The 25,518-nt window shown below is 41.1% G+C and overlaps 2 protein-coding genes across 5 annotated transcripts in view; both read left to right on the forward strand.

Annotated features, from left to right (window-relative positions):
* Nucleotides 1-13,652, forward strand: part of LOC121811791 (protein FAM184A-like) — a 36,263-nt gene extending 22,611 nt beyond the window's left edge. Inside the window, exons 3-10 of one of the 2 annotated variants that reach the window (XM_042214399.1) lie at nucleotides 1,175-1,309; nucleotides 1,578-1,676; nucleotides 5,132-5,338; nucleotides 5,743-5,916; nucleotides 8,007-8,177; nucleotides 8,633-8,768; nucleotides 10,243-10,424; nucleotides 10,499-13,652. In XM_042214399.1, the coding sequence (XP_042070333.1) occupies nucleotides 1,175-1,309; nucleotides 1,578-1,676; nucleotides 5,132-5,338; nucleotides 5,743-5,916; nucleotides 8,007-8,177; nucleotides 8,633-8,768; nucleotides 10,243-10,424; nucleotides 10,499-10,699 (1,305 nt within the window). In that variant the 3' untranslated portion in view covers nucleotides 10,700-13,652. The remainder of the gene's footprint in view (nucleotides 1-1,174; nucleotides 1,310-1,577; nucleotides 1,677-5,131; nucleotides 5,339-5,742; nucleotides 5,917-8,006; nucleotides 8,178-8,632; nucleotides 8,769-10,242; nucleotides 10,425-10,498) is intronic. The other variant, XM_042214400.1, reaches the window with a different exon arrangement.
* A 3,291-nt stretch (nucleotides 13,653-16,943) lies between these two features.
* fam184aa (family with sequence similarity 184 member Aa) overlaps nucleotides 16,944-25,518 on the forward strand; it is a 49,172-nt gene continuing 40,597 nt past the window's right edge. The window contains exons 1-4 of one of the 3 annotated variants that reach the window (XM_042214397.1): nucleotides 16,944-17,350; nucleotides 17,806-17,941; nucleotides 19,416-19,597; nucleotides 19,672-19,857. In XM_042214397.1, coding sequence (XP_042070331.1) covers nucleotides 17,857-17,941; nucleotides 19,416-19,597; nucleotides 19,672-19,857 — 453 coding nt within the window. In that variant the 5' untranslated portion in view covers nucleotides 16,944-17,350; nucleotides 17,806-17,856. The remainder of the gene's footprint in view (nucleotides 17,351-17,805; nucleotides 17,942-19,415; nucleotides 19,598-19,671; nucleotides 19,858-25,518) is intronic. The other 2 variants (XM_042214396.1, XM_042214398.1) reach the window with 2 other exon arrangements.

The following is a 25,518-nucleotide window of genomic DNA, read 5'->3' on the forward strand; positions in this document are numbered from 1 at the left end:
CTGTGGAGAGGAGCAAATTCAGTGGCAAACTGCAGTTTTGTTATCAAGGCTAACCATGGTTTTGCTGTCTGCCGCCCTCCTGCAGCGAGCAGGTCAGCACTGCAGAAAGGGTTTAATTTGACTGAGGGGTGATTAGGAAAGTTAAACTAAAGATGAACGTAAATCTTAAGAGCATCTGTTACCCACAGCTGTTTCCAGATGCAAAGTTCTGACTTCTCAGCTGATTAATTCGCTTAACAGCTAAATCACCATGGCAGGTACAGATGTTTCCAGTGGTTTGTGGTATAGCTTCCTAAGGGCTGATGATCCTCACTGTTAAACACTTGACTCCAAAAATCTCCCAGAGGTATTCATCTGGGTCAAATCTGTGAAGAAGTCATATTTTACACTCCCTGTTCCCTGATGTCTATAGAAACATCCACATTTATTGGGTTTCTTCGTAATGTGTTCAGCCGTAATGTGCCACAGGTATTGTGAAATTACGTGATTAATCACATCACCAGTACTTTTTTTTCCCAACCTCACATACAAGAACATAACAGAAGCACAGCACAGCAGAGTTCCCCCAGATTGTCCACTTAATTCAAAGGGTTCAGCTGATTCAGTGTAAGCGGTGTGGATGTTTACCACCAGCTGCCTTATGTTCTAAATGTTACGATTTTCTGAACTGGTTTCAAAGACACAGAACAAGTCTGGCACCAAATCAAAACCCATTATATTCAGTGGTGGGCGGGGTTTATTTGAGGACGTGAACTTGGCCTTTACAAAAGTGGTTTAAACCTACTTAATTTCACTGGTATTTCTTTTAGAGGGAAGCTCTTGCGCACTGTAGTCAGCAAGATTGTTAATTAAATGAGTGTTTCTTTCAAGTGTTAAATTTTTAAAGTGAGAGTTTTCTCCCCCTGCCAACATTTCTTGGAGTCCACGGTGTTGTGCTGGCACCTTTTTCTTATTTATTTTCACATATTTCTCCTCAGGTCTTATTTCCTGCTACTCTGTTTGTAAATTTATGATATTTTTCCACTTTGTAAAAGAACAAAACAGTTTTAATCTTGCTCATAATCATCTTAATCGTAATTGCCTAAACCTGAGCTGAACTTTGTTTTAAATTCTGTTTTAAATTTAAGTTCTGTTCTGTTTTAAAGCACTGGCTGCTTTCTTTCCTCTTGCTCAGGTCCAACACATTGTGACAGAAACCAGAGACAAGATCATGCAGTACAAGACTAAAATGGCGGACGAGGTGGATCTGAGGCGGCGGCTTGCCAGTCTGGAGGAATCTGTAGAGCTCCACGAACACATGAAGAGACAGGTCATTCAGCGCTGCCGGGCACCACGTGGCTTCATTTAGTTTGGCTGTATCGAGCCAGGCTTTGCTTAGTTTGTGTATTGCTTCACATATTCCTACGTTGTCATCTTTAAGTATGTTTTAATGTTGTAGCTTTTTAATATGGATTATTTAGGTGTAAAAAACTGGATAGTATCAACTTAACATATAATACAGGAGTGGGTGTGTTATATTGCAGTTGTATGTTTCCATATTTGTCTTTATGTAACACTGTTGTGCTTGTTGTCTTCAGGCTCTAGCAGAGTTCGAGATGTACAGACAGAGGATGGAGGACTCGCAGCTGTGCACAGAGGCCCAGCACACGCAGAGGGTGGTTTCTATGAGCAGAGAGGTAAGGTTGGGCTCATAACAAAAGTAATACCTGATTGTTAACTTTCATGCATGAACCCAATTATGAAAGGTGTTGGGATGCTGTGTAAAATGTAAATGTAATCACACATACACATGCAGAACATGCAAAACTTATCAGAGGTTTAAAGTGAGAAGATGCTGACTGTATGTGATTCTTGTTGTCATTTCTTTTGCTTCATGATACTCCAAACGTTTCACTTGGTGAAACGTCTGCACATGCAAGGTCTTACCTGAAAAAGATGGGAGCATATGTTGCTCTAAATCTGTATATAACTTTCAGCATTGCTGGTGCCCTTCCAGATGTGCAAACTGCCAGTCCCCGAGGCACTTATCCACTTACACCTTAAGACATAAGAGAGTTTTGGCCTGAGTGCAAATAGTTCATTTCTCCTTGAGGATAAAGAATCCACTTTTTCAGATGTGAATTCTTCTGACCACAGACCAGTTTTTCAACTCGCCTCAGTCCACTTTAGACCGTTTGCTCAGAGGATCAGCGCCCAGGGGACGATAGCGCTCCAGGATCATGTTAACATATGGCTTCTTCTTTGCATATAGAGCTTTAACCGGGTGGCACAGTGAACAGTGGGAGTGTTCCTGAGTCCATGCAGTGATTTCCATGACAGAATCACGTCTGCTTTTAATGCATGCTGCCCGAGGGCCTGATGATCACGGGCATCCAGTATTGATTTTTGGACATTGGAATCTTGTGATGATGTCATGTACTGGATATAAAAATCCTTTTGCAGTTTCTCTTCTGTTTTCTATTTTGAATAAAAGATGAGTTTATTATATTTGCAAATCTTTTCCTTGTGTGTTTAATTACATATCACACAGCATCCCAATGTTTTTGTATTCGGGCTGTAATTGTAAAAATGTAAAGTGTGTTATGCTCTAAATGCACAACAGGAATGGTTTATTTGTGCTGAATGCAGGTTAATCAAACAAGACTGATACAAGCATTAGTGAGTAATACTACTTCACACCACAGACTTTATACCTTAATAGGTTATAACTGGCACATATGATAAAATTGATCAAATATGTTATATTATTGTTTAATTTATAAACTGAAAGACAATTTAAATTGACATCAATTAGATGTTGATGCAGGTAAAGGACGCTCGCTGTCATCAGGCTGTAACGACGGCATCAAAATAATTTAAAAATCTATAATAATGAAGCCCACCGAATTAATTCTGAAGGTGTGTGCTTCAGTCACGTCTTGATTGAAAATAGATTTTTTTTTTTATATCATTGTCCAAATACTTATGGCCCTAATTTAATATGCACTGTGTAATGCTACAGCCACATTTGGGTAAACAGCGGGTGGAGACTGTGGTGTGACCTGAAAAAGATGTATTGGAAAAAATAATTATAACTTTTAAAACTGGGAGCCCGTTTGTGACCACTTGCAGTTAGCTGCCATCTTTAAAGCAACTTCAGTGCATGAAGACAGTGATAAAAGTCTGCAGTCAGTTTGCAATTAAATGGAGTCAAGTTGGCAATTATGTGTAATCTGTTTGTGACTGACTGAGACAAATCTGTTGGCATCTGTTTTAAATATTTTGCTGTCCAAACACACAGAAGTTCACATTAACTCCTTACATCCACAGTTCAGCCAGAATCTCACAGATCTGAAGCAGAAATTTCTCCACATATAGTGACATCGTAGCTGACGGACATGGCACCCAGCTGAGTTTAGTCCCCGACTGCAGAGAGACGAGTTGCAGACAGGTTGCAGTCATCAGCATAGAAAGACATGTTGGCTGTCCTTATTTTTAAATTAGACAGCAATTATTTGCAAACCTTCATCATCTGAGAGTGATTGCAGTCAGTCTGAGTCAGACCGTGATTGTTTGGAGACAGGTTGCCTCCCACCAGGTAATCTGTGCAGACAGCGTGGAACACCCACAACCTCTGTGTCATTTAGCGCTACCAGTTTCACTATTTTAATTTAACATGTGGTACTAGCAGTCAGAAATGATGAGTTGGAGGGGATAGGTATGAACTCCTCTCTTAGATCAGAAAAATCAGATGCATGTCACGCATTCTAGGAGACTGGATCTGCCTGTCGGTGTCTCTCTAGTGGTACAGTGTAGAAATAAAAAAAATAGAAAGTGTTCGATTGAACAAAGAAAATACTGACAGTGTACATTACATACATAAGGCTATCTTTTACTGATAAAATATTATGTCTTACATACAGACAGATACACACACACACAGTTATGCTTGTAGAGTAGCAGCAACATGTTTTTAGTAATGCAGCATATGACACTAAAACAAGGGTGACACACCAGTCACATGGGCAGGAGCATCTGCCAGTGACACATGAGTGGTAAGCTGTTTACGAGCTGCACACAGCAGGGGGGATGTCATAATCGTTACTGGCATATGCTGATAATGAATACGAATTTTAGTGCCACAAACGCGCTCTTCACTGCTGCACTCTTCTTTTGTACGCACCTCGCTCCCAAAATTAAAATTACACTCAGAATGAAGTGCTACTTGGCACGTTTGATTAGGAGAAGGCGGTAGATTGCTTCTTTATACAGTAAGTGTTCACTTCATTATAAGGAAGTATGATTTCTAATTGTTATAGTCTGCTGTTACTTCAGTATTGCGCAGATTATGTTGTGCTACAATAAGATAGATAGAAGATAGAATAATCCTTTAATTGTCCCATAAGGGGAAATTTGGTTGTAACAGCAGCCAGAAAGACACATATACAACAAACAGTACACAGAACAGAAACATACACAATTTTTCTTACATATTTACATTAAGGACAATGGTTACTATAAACAGAGTACTGTACAGTTATTCAATTAAATAAAATAGCTATAATATTAAAAAAAATAGATAATCTAATATTGTTACATGTATCATGTCATCTGTCATGTCATACGATCATGTGACACAGTTTCATATGCACTTGTCTGATGAATGTGGGCACAAAGGAACATCTCAGCCCTACTTAGATGTAAAGAGCTGGTGGGTAAATAAACTCAGCTCTTTATCTCTTACATTTGGATTGTTGTGTGTTATCTTTGGACTTTAAATGCTTTCACAGTGTCTGCTTCCAGCTTGAACAAAAAGATCTTTACCAGCACTAACAGTTCGCATTACATGACATATGACATCACATCACACGCTACATGTTTCTACATTTTCTTTTGAACTGTTTCAGATCTTGCGCTGCAAAGAACACTTTGCTCTGCTTAGAGGTGTACATAGAGAAGATTCAAGCTTTTATTTTGGTAATAACAAACAAGTGCTGAAAGGCTTAAGATGCTAGAACTGAATGTTTTGTGCCTCCCTGATTGTCACGAGAGGATTTTGAGGCGATGCTGCGATCAGTTAGCGTGACACCATTAGCGACTGGGCTAGCAGTAACACAAAAACAGAATAGAACATATTCCGTGGTTTCAATAGGTGGAGGAGATGCGTCGGGATTTTGAGGAGAAGCTGCGCTCGTTCAGCCAGGCTCAGGCACAGTTTGAGGCTGAGAAGCGGCGAGCGCTGGAGGAGCTGAGGACCACCCACCGCCAGGAGGTGGAGGAGCTCCTCAACAACCAGCGGAACCAAAGCGCCTCCTCCACAGAAGACCAGGAGAAGCTGGCTGAGCTTCATAGACAAGAGGTGGGCGGAGCTCGATTGAGCGAGGGAGATAGATGAGGTTTGGATCGGAGTGATGCATGTTGGGATTTTTGCAGAAAGTTGATAAAGCAAGTTTCTTTCGAGGGTAACTGCTGTTTTTTAAGGCTTATCAATGAAATGAAAGGATGTAGTGTTGTAGTGCAGTTAGCTTATGAGCACAATATAAACCCGGAGTGATAATAATTTGGCTATAGAGATTTGTTGCATGTCATTCTCTTATTTTTCTCCCATTTTTCTTTTCTCTCAACAATAAAAAGACTTAAAACTAACTTAAGACTAAACATAATGTGGTTTAGGGGCTTGATCTATTCAAGACTTGTTGTTTTTAAAAAAGGATTTTGGAATGCGTCTTGACAAGCTCTCTGTTTATCCATCTCTTGGCGTAGGTGGAGGCATTGATGGAGAGGGTGGAGGAGCTAACAAAGGATAAGGTCCGCCTGGTGGAGGAGTATGAGGCCAAGCTGGCCAAGGCTCAGGAGTATTATGAGAGAGAGCTGGAGGCCATGAGGAGAACACACCAGCTCACCACTGAGAACCTGCTGGCCTGGAAGAGGACGGAGGTAAAAGCTTATTCCTCTCCTTTTTATGACAGAAGAAGAAGAAAAGCAGAAACCACATTTTAAGTACTAAACTCGGGCATTTAATTTGTTTTCATTTGTTAGGAGTACTGTACCGCTTTATTAAACAGAGTCCGAAACATGGTGTTCTGTATCAGGCCTGTAGCTGTTTATGTTCCTGAGAGAGACACAGTGCTCTCTTTATTAACAGGTGTTGTGTGTCTTAAGACAATTATTCCGTTGCAGTACAGCTACAGGCAATAAAATGTGTTGAAACAAACAGGCTTGTATAAAATTCTTGAAAAAAGTCAAGAAATTGGTCTAGAATAAAGCCGTCAAATAGTGCCGAGGGCTTTATTTCTCTCAACTTTAGTAGGTAGAAGCCCTTTATTGAAACAGTTTTATATTAGATGTGAGACCTTTTCTAATTCCCTCTGTTTGTTAAGTATAATATGTTGCATTAGTACAGTTTCCGCTGCAGGAACAGCTTCATTTTTGGGTCTGTTAATACAAAATCAGCACCTCCTGAATGCATTTCTCGTCATTGCTTAATATGATTTTAATTGTAAATACCATATGTAAGAACAGGCAGATGGTGTTAAAGTTAATAAATCAAACGTAAGAGCAGCTGTTGAAAACAGCAGGGTGATATTGTTGTCTTGTACTTTTGTGATTAGCTCACACGCACACTTACACGACCGACGCCATGATGGTGTTTTTGTTTAGATTTTTTTCTTGCTCATTATTTGGGACATATTCGCTGCTATTTTTCTCAAGCTGCCTAGAGCAGTCTCTCCCAACTTTTGGAGCCAGCACGTATATATTTTTATATTTCACATTAGAAAAATCACACGGCACACCACCAAACTAAAATGCTGTTTTCCCCGCGCACCGGGTATAGAAATCGGCTCGGTTTGTCCTCAGTGTACCTTTTTTGCTTTCTTGTGACCACTACTCAGGCTACGGCCTTCATCTGGGTTGAAATGTCTCCGGGACCCAGGTCAGATTGACTACTTTTTCTTGTCAAATATTTATCTATTTCTAATACACGCTGCGTTGTCTCACTCACAGCATGGCTATATAATTTCTTCTTCATCTTCTGTTTTACTGGACGTTGGCAACCCATTTAATTGGAGCAAAACGTTGTACTGCACTCTAGTGGAAGAGAATGTAATTGTTCTGCCTGTTTCCCATGTCGGTACCGGTCCGTGGCCCAGGGGTTGGGGACCGCTGGCTTAGAGTACTAATCAGGTGAAACCAGATAATTTTCCACAGCACACCTGATCATTTCTCACTATGACACCTCGGCACAGTTGTTGGGAAACACTGACCTAGAGAAAATGACCTCTGAATAACTTTTGTTAATTTAGGGAAGCACAGTATGCCTTTGTGAACACACACAAACTCACCATTAAAGGATTACCTAACATTAAGAATCTAAAAGCAGCATTAGTTGGTTGGTTTACTCACTTCAAACACAATGCTGACAGTTTACATACATTTTTCATGGGAATGTGTTTTTGAATGTGTTATTGTTAGCAAACAGTTCCCCGTTTTTGCCTTTAGTAGATCTACGTTCATTAGAAGTCATGTTTCTGTTTGATTACCAAACACGTTTAAGCTTACATGACTCCAGTGTGTTGATATGAGTATGTCTTTGCGAGCTTACTTGCCAACTTTGTGTTTGCTGTTGGGCAGGTGGGTTGGGTTTATTCATGGTTTATTGCTCCCTGCTGCTGCTTGAAACAAGGTTAATTAAAGCCCTGAAAGCCAAAACTGTATTTGAAAAGAAGCCTAAGGTAATTACTCACACCTTTTACGTTACATACAGGCGTTTGATCTACTGTTTATATTAAAATATGGATTAATTAGTCCAGCTTTTATTGCGTCTTTGTCAGTGGTGGACTTGCGTGTTATTGATACATGAGTAGCAGTTTTTGAGACACCGCCTTAAAGAAAGCCTCATTTATCTCAATGCACCTCTCAAGGTTGCTTGTGTCGTCTCCTTTTAACTCACACAGGCAGGTGTTGCTGGCTATAAGCGTTGTGTTCTTGTGTCAGAGTGACTAATTTAATTCTGTGTCCTCGTGAAGGTCGAGCTTCGTAAGGAGTTCCAGGCGCAGGAAGTGGCATTGCAGCGTTCACTGTCCAAGCTGAGGAGTGAGCTTCAGAAAGCTCAGGAGGAGGCCAGAGAGAACCGCGACAAGACCAACAGACTGCAGACGTCACTGGCCAACGCAGAGGGAACCATCAAGGTGTGTGGGGTACGAGTGGCTGAACACCATGTTTTATTGTCAAATCAAATGAATAAGACAAAACAATGAAAACCCTCTGGTCCAGATTCCCTTGATGTTTTTGTAATGACAGAAAAATAATGTAGCAGTATGTACTAATGCCGCTACTGCTGGTTTTATCCTTCATCTATTTGCAGGATTTCCCAAAATAGTACAAATAATATAAAGAGTTTTTCTTTGCTTCAGTTTTAAGTACAAAGTGGGATAAATTGAATGGAAAATGTTTTCTGGAAACAGAAAGCCTCGGGGTGGAGAGTGTTTTTAAGAATCTTAAGGTGGTGGGAAATGTAGTGTGCACTGATGGTCCTGCAGGCAGATCTGTTTGGAAGTAGCTGGAGAGTCTGAGCTGAGGTTTTAAAATGCCAAACGTTGTATTGTTGTAACATAGCTGAGCGTGCGTGTGTGTGTTTCTGTGCGTGCTGCAGAACCTTCACAAGCAGCTGGAAGAGGCAATCCAGGACGGAGAGATCTGGGTGATGCAGCTAAAGGACACCGAGTATGAACTAGAGAGCAGCAGGGAACGAGTTCAGCAGCAGGCTACTGAAATCCTGCACAAAGCCAGTAAGATTTGACTGCTGGCGTTCACCACTGTGCAGTGCTGTGTGCAGATGTTTCACACATCCATTAAAGAGGAAGTCTGCTATTTGTCATCCTTATTCTCACGATTGTGTTTCATGTTCCCCAATTTGCAAAAGAAATCCTCACACACTGCTGCAAACGAAAGCGATGTTTCACAACGTGTTTTATAATTGATCGTCGCTTGCAAATTTCAGCTAAATTTGCGAGTCCAGCAGAGCTCCTCATGCTTAATTAACCGATGTTGTAAATCTCGGCTTGTATGTTTAAAATTTGATGAGGTATTTCCATTTATTCTAATTGGTCCATTCGTGGCTACGTGTGGCTTTTAGCCTTTTCGTAGACCTCTGTAACCTGTGCAATAAAGTTTGCTAATGACATGATTTAAATTCAGCAGTCAAAACGTGTCTGCGTAGAAACAAATGCATTATAATTTGTTGCAATTTTATCAAAACCGTTGGAGTAAAACAACATTCAAAATCCTCAGACACACTGAAAAACTGCTGTTAACTGGACTCAAATTCATCTAAAGATTTTTCTTTTAGTTTGAACAACATTCATAGCCGTTCAGCTGTAGAATTACGAGTTTACATGGTGCACCTGAATGCACCACGAATAGTATATGTTGACTGATTTACAAAGCGGTTTAGACACCCAATTGATTAAAGTGTAGTTGGCAATATGACTGCAGGGAGTTTGTGTGCAGCTTTAGCAGTCACGGTCGACGCCTGTTTGTGAGAATATCACGCAGAGAGTGCGACAGCGGGGTGCCGGGCTCCAAAAATAGAACAAACCATTTCGTGGAGGGCAAAGTTTTATTTTGTCCAGCTGCCACAAACAAATGGTTGAAACACAGATTTTTGCACCTTGAAGAAATGTATGTGCATGGATAATTTTTTTCCCTCCAGCATCGGTGCAGCGGAGCATTTTTGTATTATGAAGGGAAAAACAGCTCATGACTCGTAAGGTCCAGGTTGGTTAGTGATACAGGGCTCAAGCCAAGGGGTGTCTGCGTGTCAGGGTGCCTGTGCTCACGCCTTATACTGTGTGATCTCTACAGAAGCGTCTATAGAAACTTTAAAGCTCTCCTCTGATTACTAGATTGAAATTGAGCTTTTATGTCATAAATAGTCTGAATAAACTCATCCCACATCTTTTCCTTTGACTGCTTTTCTTTTTAGAACATCTGCTTTCCCTCTGGCTGCTCAGCTAACCACACTGTTGCACCACACTGTTTTTCTTGTTTGTTATTTAAAGTTTTTCCCACCAAGTTTTACAAGCAGCTGATATTTTAAATTAGCAGACTGCCGACTTCCTGTTTAATAACTCTGCTGCAGAGGCCACTTCTTCGTTCAAACAGCAATAACAATAACAAACATCTAGTTTAAACGTTAGCTCAGATTCCTGATTGTAGAGCCTCTTTAACACACACACATGATTTCAATTTGACTGCTTTCAGGTCAGATCGGCTCCTTGCAGGCAACCCAGATGGCCCACGAGGCGACCATCAGGAACTTGGACCAGGAGCAGAGCCGCCTCAAGGAGAAGATCAGCAGGCTGGAGGAGGAGAGGGAGGTTCTGCTCAGCCAGAGCCAGACCGCCAACGACCAGCACAAACAACAAGTGCTCAAACTGGAACAGGTACTTTTTTTTATCCTTTCTTTGTCTGTCACAAAAAGCCTTTTTACTTCCTCTAATCTGCCTCTCGTCCTCAGTCTCTGCGCGAGGAACACCAGGGCTATGAGAAGGAGCTCTCCAGGTTGAGAGCGCACTATGAGGAGGAGACACTTCGCTTCAAGGAGGCACAGGTCAGAGCATTGGAGGAGCTCGAGGAGAAACACCAGGTGATGAGAGAGGAAGCCCAGCAAGAGAAAGAGGAGGAGAAGAAACTCCTCATCACGGTGAGTCCAGTGTGAAGGTTCGGTGTTGATGTTGAATCTGACGAATGGAAACTTTTTGGTCCAAAAAACTGTCCTAAAATCCTTCACAAGGTTTTCTTAATTATTTTCAAGGATATCAAACACTAAATATGATACAAAAAAGTAAAATATGAGGAGCAAAGTCATCATTTCAACACAGACAGTGTGACAGACAGATGGTATTGTTGCACATGTAAGATGCACACGAGCACAGTCGCAGAAACGTAGCCATGACACAGTAGGTCTCTTTGTACTTCATGATCTTAATGGGTTTTTATTAATTGCCTTTGTTTGTGGTGTCCTCATTTGGTCATAACATGTTTGGTCAAAGTCTTCACATATTTTTAAAAGCTGAAAACGACATTTCCAACATCCTGATTTTCTCTGCCTCTGGATATAACAAATTAGGTTCGAGGAACATTTCACCATCAAATTCTGAGTTCGCTGCTACTAATAAATTTAAACACTTTGGTAATAATAATGTTGAGAAGAGCCTCTGCAAATGTTAAATGAAAGACATTAATTCTCTGTAGCTCTGAGCTGAACATTACCCGCACCATCATTTTGAAAAGTCGTAAGAGTTGAGGAGGGTATGTGGATGTTTGAGGCGGGAGTACCTCAGCGGTCCTCGGGGCATAGAAAAAATACAGAGTAACACAGAACCTTAAACCATCTGTCACAGAAGTGGACGACTTTTCTCATCCACAACCCGCTGAGTCAGACATCGCTGTGGTGGAGGACCGTGATTGGTCCTGAGCTGTGTCATCAGTTAGCTAAGCCTATAAACTGTAACCCATTGGTTAGCAGCGTCCCGTTGAGACGCCTCGAGCCGTTTCGTCTTGGTGTTTTGAAACCGTTAGTGGAGGTCGGATCCATCACACCCCGATGGTGGGCATACCCAGCTTTATGGTCCTTTCCTCTCCAATGAAGACGGTTAATTACAAAATAAAAATCTTAAATTGAACTCTGCCACACTTTAAACTAGTGACTGAGACTATAAAGTCACCAGGAAGGGTTTGGGTTTTTTTTTTCTGCAGCCTTCTTGTTACTATCAGAAGTCTTCACCTGGATGAGATGCAAGAAGGAACAGTGGTTTAAGGCACTTCACATTAGCTTTACAATTCAGAAGTTATGTCCATCATTTATAGAGTGAATGCTCCAGCTCCAGTAACGGCGGAAGCCATGGCTCACTCATTCTTGTCTCCCTCTCGCTATTGAGGGAGTATCCTGCCATCTGCAGTCTGATAAGTCAGAGCTACACGAGGGTCTGGAGAGTGTCATGCGGCGGTGCGTCTATTCCCCTTCAAATCACTGAATAAAATGGCTTTTCAACCAAATTGAAAAGCCTTAAGTAGAGGGTTTTTTTTAAAGAAAATTAACACTCGTATGAATGAAGATTATGCTTCATAGACTCCAAGTAAAGGGCACAGGCTGGAGGCGGTGGGTTGGCCATTTCTGATTAGATGGTATTAAAATCTAATGCCATCTAATCATTTCTCTGTCTTTGTGTATTTTTAATCAGTTTTGATCAGACTGACTCTGTTACGTCTTTACTCTGCTGGCTGCATTTCTTTGTGTTGGCACATGACTGAGAATTTACATTTACATACTGCTGTCTTTGGCCAAACCCACTGTCAGTGTCACTGCAAGGAAATCACAAACTCAGCAAGTGTTGGTCACTTGGATTATTTTAAGATATTCAAACTAAAGGAAGATTGTTTGTTTTGACTTTTTGCTGTGTAACCATCTTGATCATCATTCTTTATAAAACGATAAAGCATGAAAGAAGCCATAAAGATGTTTTCGGGGGGGATAAAAACAGTAATTGGAACACAAACAGCCGAAGGTTTCTCTCAGGGTTTATGTCTCTCACTTTTTTCACAGAAGCATTTGCAATTAATTTCCCTCAGAGCAAATGGCTTTAGTCATTAAAAAAATATGTATCTCTAAAAGAAATGCGCAGCCCCCCTCATCATTTAATTAGGTCAACATTAAGACTAAAGACATGAAGCGCTGCATCTCTCTGTGCCTGTGTTTTCTCCTCTGCGTCTTTCAGTCTGTCGCCCGCTCTCTTTCTTTCTTCTTCAGCTTTTCTTTTTTTTCACTCCTGATTTGCTCTCCTCTCTTTGACTTCAAAGGGGAGGGGTTACGTGAGGAGAATACGAACGGCCTTATTGCCAAAGAAGCAACGACAACTGATGAGATTACCCAGGTTAAATTAATTTAACCTGATCCATTTAATATAACAGCAACAACAAGACTGCTGGGCAGACTCATCTCTTTCTCACTTGTCTCACTTATTCTGGATAGCTAAATAAGCAAAAACAGGCCTTTATACAATACAATACAATACAGTTTTATTTATATAGCACATTTAAAAACCCAAAGGCACACCAAAGTGCTTCACAGTAATATGGAGAATCAACATAAGTCAATAACAGGGTACAGATCGGGCACTAGCACAGACAGGATAGAGGCACTAACAGACCAGGAGAGTTAGATAAATACAAAATCCACTAAGAAGACAAAAACAGCAGTAAAATTAATAATAAAATAATAAATTTAATAAAATTTAATAAAAGATTTAAAAGTTTAAAATTTAAAAGATTTAAAAGGGTATTAACTGGTCAGGAAAGCCAAGTCAAATAGATATGCTTTCAATCTTGATTTAAAGGATTGGATAGAGTCCAAGGCTCGAATAGAAGCAGGGAGGCTATTCCAAAGGTTGGGTGCAGCTGAAGCAAAGGCACGATCGCCTCTGGTCTTCAGTCTAAACTTAGGTTGGGCCAGGAGTAATTGACCTGATGATCTTAATGCACGACAAGGAGTGTACAGATTGAGGAGGTCAGTGAGGTAGCTGGGCGCAATGTTATTCAGGATTTTAAAAGTGAGTAGCAAGATTTTAAACTCAATGCGATATTTGATTGGTAACCAGTGTAGATCAACAAGAGCCGGAGTAATAGGGTCAAATTTTCTAGTCCAGTAAGAAGGCGAGCCGCAGCATTCTGAACGAGTTGCAGCCTTCGAAGAGAGAAGGCTTGGAGACCACAGTAGAGAGAATTACAATAATCTAACCTGGAGGTCACAAAAGCGTGGATAAGTTTTTCCAGGTCCCTGTGTGGTATATAATGCTTAGCTTTAGAAATCTGGCGCAGTTGAAAAAAAAACAGATTTAACTACAGATGATACTTGCTTATCGAGCTTAAAGGAGCTATCCAAATAGACACCCAGGTTACGCATAGAATCAGAGAGAGTTAGCTAGGGGCCCCAGCAGGGCAACAAGCTGGTCTCGAAGGATATGGCTGTCGAACACCATAACTTCAGTTTTTTTCTCATTTAAAAGAGAGAATTATCTGACAGCCAATCTTTAACCTCTCTCAGGCAATCGTACAGGGAGTTCAGTGATGCTGACAAATCATCAGTCAGTTGACAATAGATTTGAATGTCATCAGCGTAAAAGTGATAAGAAATATTGTATTTTTCAAATATGGAGCCCAAGGGTAGCATATACAAAGAGAATAATAAAGGGCCCAATACAGACCCCTGGGGCACACCACAACAGAGAGGGGCAACAGAGGAAGAGTATCCTCCCATCACAACAGAGAAGGATCTATCTGTGAGGTAAGAATTAAACCAGTTAAGGGCAGAACCCTTGATGCCTACAACATGCTCTAGCCTCCTCAAGAGTATATTATGATCAACCATGTCAAAGGCTGAAGACAGATCCAATAAAACTAAAACGGCAGCAAAGAGTCAGCAAATACAAGAAGATCATTATAGACTCTTAGCAGGGCCGTATCAGTGCTATGGTGTGGCTTAAAGCCAGACTGGTATTTGTCAGTGATATTATTTACAACTAAGTAAGCCTGTATTTGGAGAAAGACGGCTTTCTCTAAAATTTTTGATAAAAACGGAAGTTTCGAGATTGGCCTATAATTGGCAGGATCTTTCTGATCAAAATTACTTTTTTTAAGAACAGGGTGCACTACCGCATGTTTAAAGGCCGTCGGGACACAGCCCACTACCAATGATAAATTCATTAAAAATAAGATGCAAGGCCCAATTTCCTCAAAACCTTCATTGATAATTCGGGATGGAAGGATATCGTGCACGGAATTTGAGTTTCTCAATTGTTCAATTATTCCCTTAAGAGTGGGGAGTGATAACACCTCAAAGTGAGAAAAGGTGGACATGCATCCTAAAACCGGAACAGGATTCAGCACAAGAGAGTGAGAGTGTGAAGCCTTCAGTAATAAAACTTTTCCACTAAAATGATTAAGAAATTGCTCACAGAGAGCCTGAGAGGCCGAGCTCGAAGAGTCCGGACAGGGATTTATAACCGAATTAAAAATTTTGAATAACATTCGGGGGTTGTGGCTATTAGTCTCAATAATGTCTGATAGGAAAGCTGCTTTAGCTTTTATGACAGAAAGAAGAAGAAAAAAGCAGAAACCACATTTTAAGTACTAAACTGGGCATTTAATTTGTTTCATTTGTTAGGAGTACTGTACCGCTTTATTAAACAGAGTCCGAAACATGGTGTTCTGTATCAGGCCTGTAGCTGTTTATGTTCCTGAGAGAGACACAGTGCTCTCTTTATTAACAGGTGTTGTGTGTCTTAAGACAATTATTCCGTTGCAGTACAGCTACAGGCAATAAAATGTGTTGAAACAAACAGGCTTGTATAAAATTCTTGAAAAAAGTCAAGAAATTGGTCTAGAATAAAGCCGTCAAATAGTGCCGAGGGCTTTATTTCTCTCAACTTTAGTAGGTACAAGCCCTTTATTGAAACAGTTTTATATTAGATGTGAGACCTTTTCTAATTCCCTCTGTTTGTTAAGTATAATATGTTGCATTAGTACAGTTTCCGCTACAGCTTCATTTTTGGGTCTGTTAATACAAAATCAGCACCTCCTGAATGCATTTCTCGTCATTGCTTAATATGATTTTAATTGTAAATACCATATGTAAGAACAGGCAGATGGTGTTAAAGTTAATAAATCAAACGTAAGAGCAGCTGTTGAAAACAGCAGGGTGATATTGTTGTCTTGTACTTTTGTGATTAGCTCACACGCACACTTACACGACCGACGCCATGATGGTGTTTTTGTTTAGATTTTTTTCTTGCTCATTATTTGGGACATATTCGCTGCTATTTTTCTCTAGCTGCCTAGAGCAGTCTCTCCCAACTTTTGGAGCCAGCACGTATATATTTTTATATTTCACATTAGAAAAATCACACGGCACACCACCAAACTAAAATGCGTTTTCCCCGCGCACCGGGTATAGACAATCGGCTCGGTTTGTCCTCAGTGTACCTTTTTTGCTTTCTTGTGACCACTACTCACGCTACGGCCTTCATCTGGGTCGAAATTCTCCAGGGACCCAGGTGATTGACTACTTTTTCTTTTCAAATATTTATCTATTCTATATACGCTGCGTTGTCTCACTCACAGCATGGCTATATAATTTCTTCTTCATCTTCTGTTTTACTGGACGTTGGCAACCCATTTAATTGGAGCAAAACGTTGTACTGCACTCTAGTGGAAGAGAATGTAATTGTTCTGCCTGTTTCCCATGCCGGTACCGGTCCGTGGCCCAGGGGTTGGGACCGCTGGCTTAGAGTACTAATCAGGTGAAACCAGATCATTTTCCACAGCACACCTGATCATTTCTCACTATGACACCTCGGCACAGTTGTTGGGAAACACTGACCTAGAGAAAATGACCTCTGAATAACTTTTGTTAATTTAGGGAAGCACAGTATGCCTTTGTGAACACACACAAACTCACCATTAAAGGATTACCTAACATTAAGAATCTAAAAGCAGCATTAGTTGGTTGGTTTACTCACTTCAAACACAATGCTGACAGTTTACATACATTTTTCATGGGAATGTGTTTTTGAATGTGTTATTGTTAGCAAACAGTTCCCCGTTTTTGCCTTTAGTAGATCTACGTTCATTAGAAGTCATGTTTCTGTTTGATTACCAAACACGTTTAAGCTTACATGACTCCAGTGTGTTGATATGAGTATGTCTTTGCGAGCTTACTTGCCAACTTTGTGTTTGCTGTTGGGCAGGTGGGTTGGGTTTATTCATGGTTTATTGCTCCCTGCTGCTGCTTGAAACAAGGTTAATTAAAGCCCTGAAAGCCAAAACTGTATTTGAAAAGAAGCCTGAGGTAATTACTCACACCTTTTACGTTACATACAGGCGTTTGATCTACTGTTTATATTAAAATATGGATTAATTAGTACAGCTTTTATTGCGTCTTTGTCAGTGGTGGACTTGCGTGTTATTGATACACGAGTAGCAGTTTTTGAGACACCGCCTTAAAGAAAGCCTCATTTATCTCAATGCACCTCTCAAGGTTGCTTGTGTCGTCTCCTTTTAACTCACACAGGCAGGTGTTGCTGGCTATAAGCGTTGTGTTCTTGTGTCAGAGTGACTAATTTAATTCTGTGTCCTCGTGAAGGTCGAGCTTCGTAAGGAGTTCCAGGCGCAGGAAGTGGCATTGCAGCGTTCACTGTCCAAGCTGAGGAGTGAGCTTCAGAAAGCTCAGGAGGAGGCCAGAGAGAACCGCGACAAGACCAACAGACTGCAGACGTCACTGGCCAACGCAGAGGGAACCATCAAGGTGTGTGGGGTACGAGTGGCTGAACACCATGTTTTATTGTCAAATCAAATGAATAAGACAAAACAATGAAAACCCTCTGGTCCAGATTCCCTTGATGTTTTTGTAATGACAGAAAAATAATGTAGCAGTATGTACTAATGCCGCTACTGCTGGTTTTATCCTTCATCTATTTGCAGGATTTCCCAAAATAGTACAAATAATATAAAGAGTTTTTCTTTGCTTCAGTTTTAAGTACAAAGTGGGATAAATTGAATGGAAAATGTTTTCTGGAAACAGAAAGCCTCGGGGTGGAGAGTGTTTTTAAGAATCTTAAGGTGGTGGGAAATGTAGTGTGCACTGATGGTCCTGCAGGCAGATCTGTTTGGAAGTAGCTGGAGAGTCTGAGCTGAGGTTTTAAAATGCCAAACGTTGTATTGTTGTAACATAGCTGAGCGTGCGTGTGTGTGTTTCTGTGCGTGCTGCAGAACCTTCACAAGCAGCTGGAAGAGGCAATCCAGGACGGAGAGATCTGGGTGATGCAGCTAAAGGACACCGAGTATGAACTAGAGAGCAGCAGGGAACGAGTTCAGCAGCAGGCTACTGAAATCCTGCACAAAGCCAGTAAGATTTGACTGCTGGCGTTCACCACTGTGCAGTGCTGTGTGCAGATGTTTCACACATCCATTAAAGAGGAAGTCTGCTATTTGTCATCCTTATTCTCACGATTGTGTTTCATGTTCCCCAATTTGCAAAAGAAATCCTCACACACTGCTGCAAACGAAAGCGATGTTTCACAACGTGTTTTATAATTGATCGTCGCTTGCAAATTTCAGCTAAATTTGCGAGTCCAGCAGAGCTCCTCATGCTTAATTAACCGATGTTGTAAATCTCGGCTTGTATGTTTAAAATTTGATGAGGTATTTCCATTTATTCTAATTGGTCCATTCGTGGCTACGTGTGGCTTTTAGCCTTTTCGTAGACCTCTGTAACCTGTGCAATAAAGTTTGCTAATGACATGATTTAAATTCAGCAGTCAAAACGTGTCTGCGTAGAAACAAATGCATTATAATTTGTTGCAATTTTATCAAAACCGTTGGAGTAAAACAACATTCAAAATCCTCAGACACACTGAAAAACTGCTGTTAACTGGACTCAAATTCATGTAAAGATTTTTCTTTTAGTTTGAACAACATTCATAGCCGTTCAGCTGTAGAATTACGAGTTTACATGGTGCACCTGAATGCACCACGAATAGTATATGTTGACTGATTTACAAAGCGGTTTAGACACCCAATTGATTAAAGTGTAGTTGGCAATATGACTGCAGGGAGTTTGTGTGCAGCTTTAGCAGTCACGGTCGACGCCTGTTTGTGAGAATATCACGCAGAGAGTGCGACAGCGGGGTGCCGGGCTCCAAAAATAGAACAAACCATTTTGTGGAGGGCAAAGTTTTATTTTGTCCAGCTGCCACAAACGAATGGTTGAAACACAGATTTTTGCACCTTGAAGAAATGTATGTGCATGGATAATTTTTTTCCCTCCAGCATCGGTGCAGCGGAGCATTTTTGTATTATGAAGGGAAAAACAGCTCATGACTCGTAAGGTCCAGGTTGGTTAGTGATACAGGGCTCAAGCCAAGGGGTGTCTGCGTGTCAGGGTGCCTGTGCTCACGCCTTATACTGTGTGATCTCTACAGAAGCGTCTATAGAAACTTTAAAGCTCTCCTCTGATTACTAGATTGAAATTGAGCTTTTATGTCATAAATAGTCTGAATAAACTCATCCCACATCTTTTCCTTTGACTGCTTTTCTTTTTAGAACATCTGCTTTCCCTCTGGCTGCTCAGCTAACCACACTGTTGCACCACACTGTTTTTCTTGTTTGTTATTTAAAGTTTTTCCCACCAAGTTTTACAAGCAGCTGATATTTTAAATTAGCAGACTGCCGACTTCCTGTTTAATAACTCTGCTGCAGAGGCCACTTCTTCGTTCAAACAGCAATAACAATAACAAACATCTAGTTTAAACGTTAGCTCAGATTCCTGATTGTAGAGCCTCTTTAACACACACACATGATTTCAATTTGACTGCTTTCAGGTCAGATCGGCTCCTTGCAGGCAACCCAGATGGCCCACGAGGCGACCATCAGGAACTTGGACCAGGAGCAGAGCCGCCTCAAGGAGAAGATCAGCAGGCTGGAGGAGGAGAGGGAGGTTCTGCTCAGCCAGAGCCAGACCGCCAACGACCAGCACAAACAACAAGTGCTCAAACTGGAACAGGTACTTTTTTTTATCCTTTCTTTGTCTGTCACAAAAAGCCTTTTTACTTCCTCTAATCTGCCTCTCGTCCTCAGTCTCTGCGCGAGGAACACCAGGGCTATGAGAAGGAGCTCTCCAGGTTGAGAGCGCACTATGAGGAGGAGACACTTCGCTTCAAGGAGGCGCAGGTCAGAGCATTGGAGGAGCTCGAGGAGAAACACCAGGTGATGAGAGAGGAAGCCCAGCAAGAGAAAGAGGAGGAGAAGAAACTCCTCATCACGGTGAGTCCAGTGTGAAGGTTCGGTGTTGATGTTGAATCTGACGAATGGAAACTTTTTGGTCCAAAAAACTGTCCTAAAATCCTTCACAAGGTTTTCTTAATTATTTTCAAGGATATCAAACACTAAATATGATACAAAAAAGTAAAATATGAGGAGCAAAGTCATCATTTCAACACAGACAGTGTGACAGACAGATGGTATTGTTGCACATGTAAGATGCACACGAGCACAGTCGCAGAAACGTAGCCATGACACAGTAGGTCTCTTTGTACTTCATGATCTTAATGGGTTTTTATTAATTGCCTTTGTTTGTGGTGTCCTCATTTGGTCATAACATGTTTGGTCAAAGTCTTCACATATTTTTAAAAGCTGAAAACGACATTTCCAACATCCTGATTTTCTCTGCCTCTGGATATAACAAATTAGGTTCGAGGAACATTTCACCATCAAATTCTGAGTTCGCTGCTACTAATAAATTTAAACACTTTGGTAATAATAATGTTGAGAAGAGCCTCTGCAAATGTTAAATGAAAGACATTAATTCTCTGTAGCTCTGAGCTGAACATTACCCGCACCATCATTTTGAAAAGTCGTAAGAGTTGAGGAGGGTATGTGGATGTTTGAGGCGGGAGTACCTCAGCGATCCTCGGGGCATAGAAAAAATACAGAGTAACACAGAACCTTAAACCATCTGTCACAGAAGTGGACGACTTTTCTCATCCACAACCCGCTGAGTCAGACATCGCTGTGGTGGAGGACCGTGATTGGTCCTGAGCTGTGTCATCAGTTAGCTAAGCCTATAAACTGTAACCCATTGGTTAGCAGCGTCCCGTTGAGACGCCTCGAGCCGTTTCGTCTTGGTGTTTTGAAACCGTTAGTGGAGGTCGGATCCATCACACCCCGATGGTGGGCATACCCAGCTTTATGGTCCTTTCCTCTCCAATGAAGACGGTTAATTACAAAATAAAAATCTTAAATTGAACTCTGCCACACTTTAAACTAGTGACTGAGACTATAAAGTCACCAGGAAGGGTTTGGTTTTTTTTTTCTGCAGCCTTCTTGTTACTATCAGAAGTCTTCACCTGGATGAGATGCAAGAAGGAACAGTGGTTTAAGGCACTTCACATTAGCTTTACAATTCAGAAGTTATGTCCATCATTTATAGAGTGAATGCTCCAGCTCCAGTAACGGCGGAAGCCATGGCTCACTCATTCTTGTCTCCCTCTCGCTATTGAGGGAGTATCCTGCCATCTGCAGTCTGATAAGTCAGAGCTACACGAGGGTCTGGAGAGTGTCATGCGGCGGTGCGTCTATTCCCCTTCAAATCACTGAATAAAATGGCTTTTCAACCAAATTGAAAAGCCTTAAGTAGAGGGTTTTTTTAAAGAAAATTAACACTCGTATGAATGAAGATTATGCTTCATAGACTCCAAGTAAAGGGCACAGGCTGGAGGCGGTGGGTTGGCCATTTCTGATTAGATGGTATTAAAATCTAATGCCATCTAATCATTTCTCTGTCTTTGTGTATTTTTAATCAGTTTTGATCAGACTGACTCTGTTACGTCTTTACTCTGCTGGCTGCATTTCTTTGTGTTGGCACATGACTGAGAATTTACATTTACATACTGCTGTCTTTGGCCAAACCCACTGTCAGTGTCACTGCAAGGAAATCACAAACTCAGCAAGTGTTGGTCACTTGGATTATTTTAAGATATTCAAACTAAAGGAAGATTGTTTGTTTTGACTTTTTGCTGTGTAACCATCTTGATCATCATTCTTTATAAAACGATAAAGCATGAAAGAAGCCATAAAGATGTTTTCGGGGGGGATAAAAACAGTAATTGGAACACAAACAGCCGAAGGTTTCTCTCAGGGTTTATGTCTCTCACTTTTTTCACAGAAGCATTTGCAATTAATTTCCCTCAGAGCAAATGGCTTTAGTCATTAAAAAAATATGTATCTCTAAAAGAAATGCGCAGCCCCCCCTCATCATTTAATTAGGTCAACATTAAGACTAAAGACATGAAGCGCTGCATCTCTCTGTGCCTGTGTTTTCTCCTCTGCGTCTTTCAGTCTGTCGCCCGCTCTCTTTCTTTCTTCTTCAGCTTTTCTTTTTTTTCACTCCTGATTTGCTCTCCTCTCTTTGACTTCAAAGGGGAGGGGTTACGTGAGGAGAATACGAGCGGCCTTATTGCCAAAGAAGCAACGACAACTGATGAGATTACCCAGGTTAAATTAATTTAACCTGATCCATTTAATATAACAGCAACAACAAGACTGCTGGGCAGACTCATCTCTTTCTCACTTGTCTCACTTATTCTGGATAGCTAAATAAGCAAAAACAGGCCTTTATACAATACAATACAATACAGTTTTATTTATATAGCACATTTAAAAACCCAAAGGCACACCAAAGTGCTTCACAGTAATATGGAGAGTCAACATAAGTCAATAACAGGGTACAAATCGGGCACTAGCACAGACAGGATAGAGGCACTAACAGACCAGAGAGTTAGATAAATACAAAATCCGCTAAGAAGACAAAAACAGCAGTAAAATTAATAATAAAATAATAAATTTAATAAAATTTAATAAAAGATATTAAAAGTTTAAAATTTAAAAGTTTATAAAAGGGTATTAACTGGTCAGGAAAGCCAAGTCAAATAGATATGCTTTCAATCTTGATTTAAAGGATTGGATAGAGTCCAAGGCTCGAATAGAAGCAGGGAGGCTATTCCAAAGGTTGGGTGCAGCTGAAGCAAAGGCACGATCGCCTCTGGTCTTCAGTCTAAACTTAGGTTGGGCCAGGAGTAATTGACCTGATGATCTTAATGCACGACAAGGAGTGTACAGATTGAGGAGGTCAGTGAGGTAGCTGGGCGCAATGTTATTCAGGATTTTAAAAGTGAGTAGCAAGATTTTAAACTCAATGCGATATTTGATTGGTAACCAGTGTAGATCAACAAGAGCCGGAGTAATAGGGTCAAATTTTCTAGTCCAGTAAGAAGGCGAGCCGCAGCATTCTGAACGAGTTGCAGCCTTCGAAGAGAGAAGGCTTGGAGACCACAGTAGAGAGAATTACAATAATCTAACCTGGAGGTCACAAAAGCGTGGATAAGTTTTTCCAGGTCCCTGTGTGGTATATAATGCTTAGCTTTAGAAATCTGGCGCAGTTGAAAAAAAAACAGATTTAACTACAGATGACTACTTGCTTATCGAGCTTAAAGGAGCTATCCAAATAGACACCCAGGTTACGCATAGAATCAGAGAGAGAGTTAGCTAGGGGCCCCAGCAGGGCAACAAGCTGGTCTCGAAGGAATATGGCTGTCGAACACCATAACTTCAGTTTTTTTCTCATTTAAAATCGAGAGAATTATCTGACAGCCAATCTTTAACCTCTCTCAGGCAATCGTACAGGGAGTTCAGTGATGCTGACAAATCATCAGTCAGTTGACAATAGATTTGAATGTCATCAGCGTAAAAGTGATAAGAAATATTGTATTTTTCAAATATGGAGCCCAAGGGTAGCATATACAAAGAGAATAATAAAGGGCCCAATACAGACCCCTGGGGCACACCACAACAGAGAGGGGCAACAGAGGAAGAGTATCCTCCCATCACAACAGAGAAGGATCTATCTGTGAGGTAAGAATTAAACCAGTTAAGGGCAGAACCCTTGATGCCTACAACATGCTCTAGCCTCCTCAAGAGTATATTATGATCAACCATGTCAAAGGCTGAAGACAGATCCAATAAAACTAAAACGGCAGGGCGACCAGAGTCAGCAAATACAAGAAGATCATTATAGACTCTTAGCAGGGCCGTTTCAGTGCTATGGTGTGGCTTAAAGCCAGACTGGTATTTGTCAGTGATATTATTTGCAACTAAGTAAGCCTGTATTTGGAGAAAGACGGCTTTCTCTAAAATTTTTGATAAAAACAGAAGCTTCGAGATTGGCCTATAATTGGCAGGGTCTTTCTGATCAAAATTACTTTTTTTAAGAACGGGGTGCACTACCGCATGTTTAAAGGCAGTCGGGACACAGCCCACTAACAATGATAAATTCATTAAGAATAAGATGCAAGGCCCAATTTCCTCAAAACCTTCCTTGATAATTCGGGATGGAAGGATATCATGCACAGAATTTGAGTTTCTCATTGTTCAATTATTCCCTTAAGAGTGGGGAGTGATAACAGCTCAAAGTGAGAAAAGGTGGACATGCATCCTAAAACCGGAACAGGATTCAGCACAAGAGAGTGAGAGTGTGAAGCCTTCAGTAATAAAACTTTTCCACTAAAATGATTAAGAAATTGCTCACAGAGAGCCTGAGAGGCCGAGCTCGAAGAGTCCGGACAGGGATTTATCATGAATTAAAAATTTTGAATAACATTCGGGGGTTGTGGCTATTAGTCTCAATAATGTCTGATAGGAAAGCTGCTTTAGCTTTGGCAAAATCATCTACCAAGGGAGGTGTGTAACAGTTAGTATCAGTGAAATCTGGATCAAAAAAAGGCAAAGTTCAAAAAGGCCGATAATGAAGTTAGCCACAGTCTCAGAGTTAATGATACGTACAGGGCGATGACAGCCTTTAGAATTTAAATCAATTGCACATAGCTCAACATCAAACATGAGCAAAAAATGGTCAGAAATACCAGCATTATCAACGTCCATAGTACAAATATCCAAAGCATATGAGAGGACCAAATCCAAGGTATGACCTTTAAGATGAGTTGGTTCCCTGACCCACTGTGTAAGGTTAAAAGAGTCAATTAGGGCAAGAAAATCCTTGGCTAGGGGGTCATCAGCACAACAAATATGTATGTTAAAATCTCCAGTGATAAGAGCTTGGTCATAACTTAATAAAAATGAACCTAAGAAGTCAGCAAATTCACAAATAAAAGACCTATTATATTTAGGTGGTCGATAAATCACAGCACATAGAATCGTTGGGGGTCCGGCAAGCTCCAATAGTTGAACCTCAAAACTAGAATAGGTAGGAGAGGGCAGTTGCCGACTAACTTTTTTAAAAACAGAGGCCACGCCTCCACCTCTTCCCGAGGGTCTCGGTGAACTGAAGAATCACACAGTCCGGAGGTAGTAGCTCTGAAAAGGAAGAGGACTCACCAGGACGAATCCAAGTTTCAGTCAATAACAGAGCATCAAGCCGAGAGGTGAGGAAGAGGTCATTTAAGATGAAGGTTTTATTCACCAGCGATCTTGCGTTTAATAAAGCCATCCGAGAGATCGGCATCTTATCTCTGCTGGAAGCACGTCTTAGCTGGCTTAAATACCTGATGCCGTACACCATCACTGGGGACCCAATCCAAACACGAACAGGCAGAGAGACTACCGGAGAAACCGGACAGGCTTGTTTACCGACCGGACAGATCCAGCGATGGTTGAGCAGCCTGAAGGAGATGGATCCCGAGCGGATGGAAGTCGTATAATCCCCGCGGTGGTGAGGGAATTAGCTGCAGCTGATGTTTTAAGGTAAGCCTTAAAGCGAACCCGAAACCCACTCCGTTTGCCCCGCTTCCTGTAACGCTTCTTAGGCGGGGGGCAGAGAGGGGAACCGTATGAACCAGTGGAAGAGATGATACGTGGAAAGGTAGCGTCTCCCAAGATCCAACCCAGCATATGGGGGGAAAACAAAGATTTAAC

The sequence above is a fragment of the Haplochromis burtoni genome, unplaced genomic scaffold (genome assembly GCF_018398535.1).
Source record: "Haplochromis burtoni strain Fernald_Lab_line unplaced genomic scaffold, NCSU_Asbu1 Contig_560, whole genome shotgun sequence".
NCBI lineage: Eukaryota > Metazoa > Chordata > Actinopteri > Cichliformes > Cichlidae > Haplochromis > Haplochromis burtoni.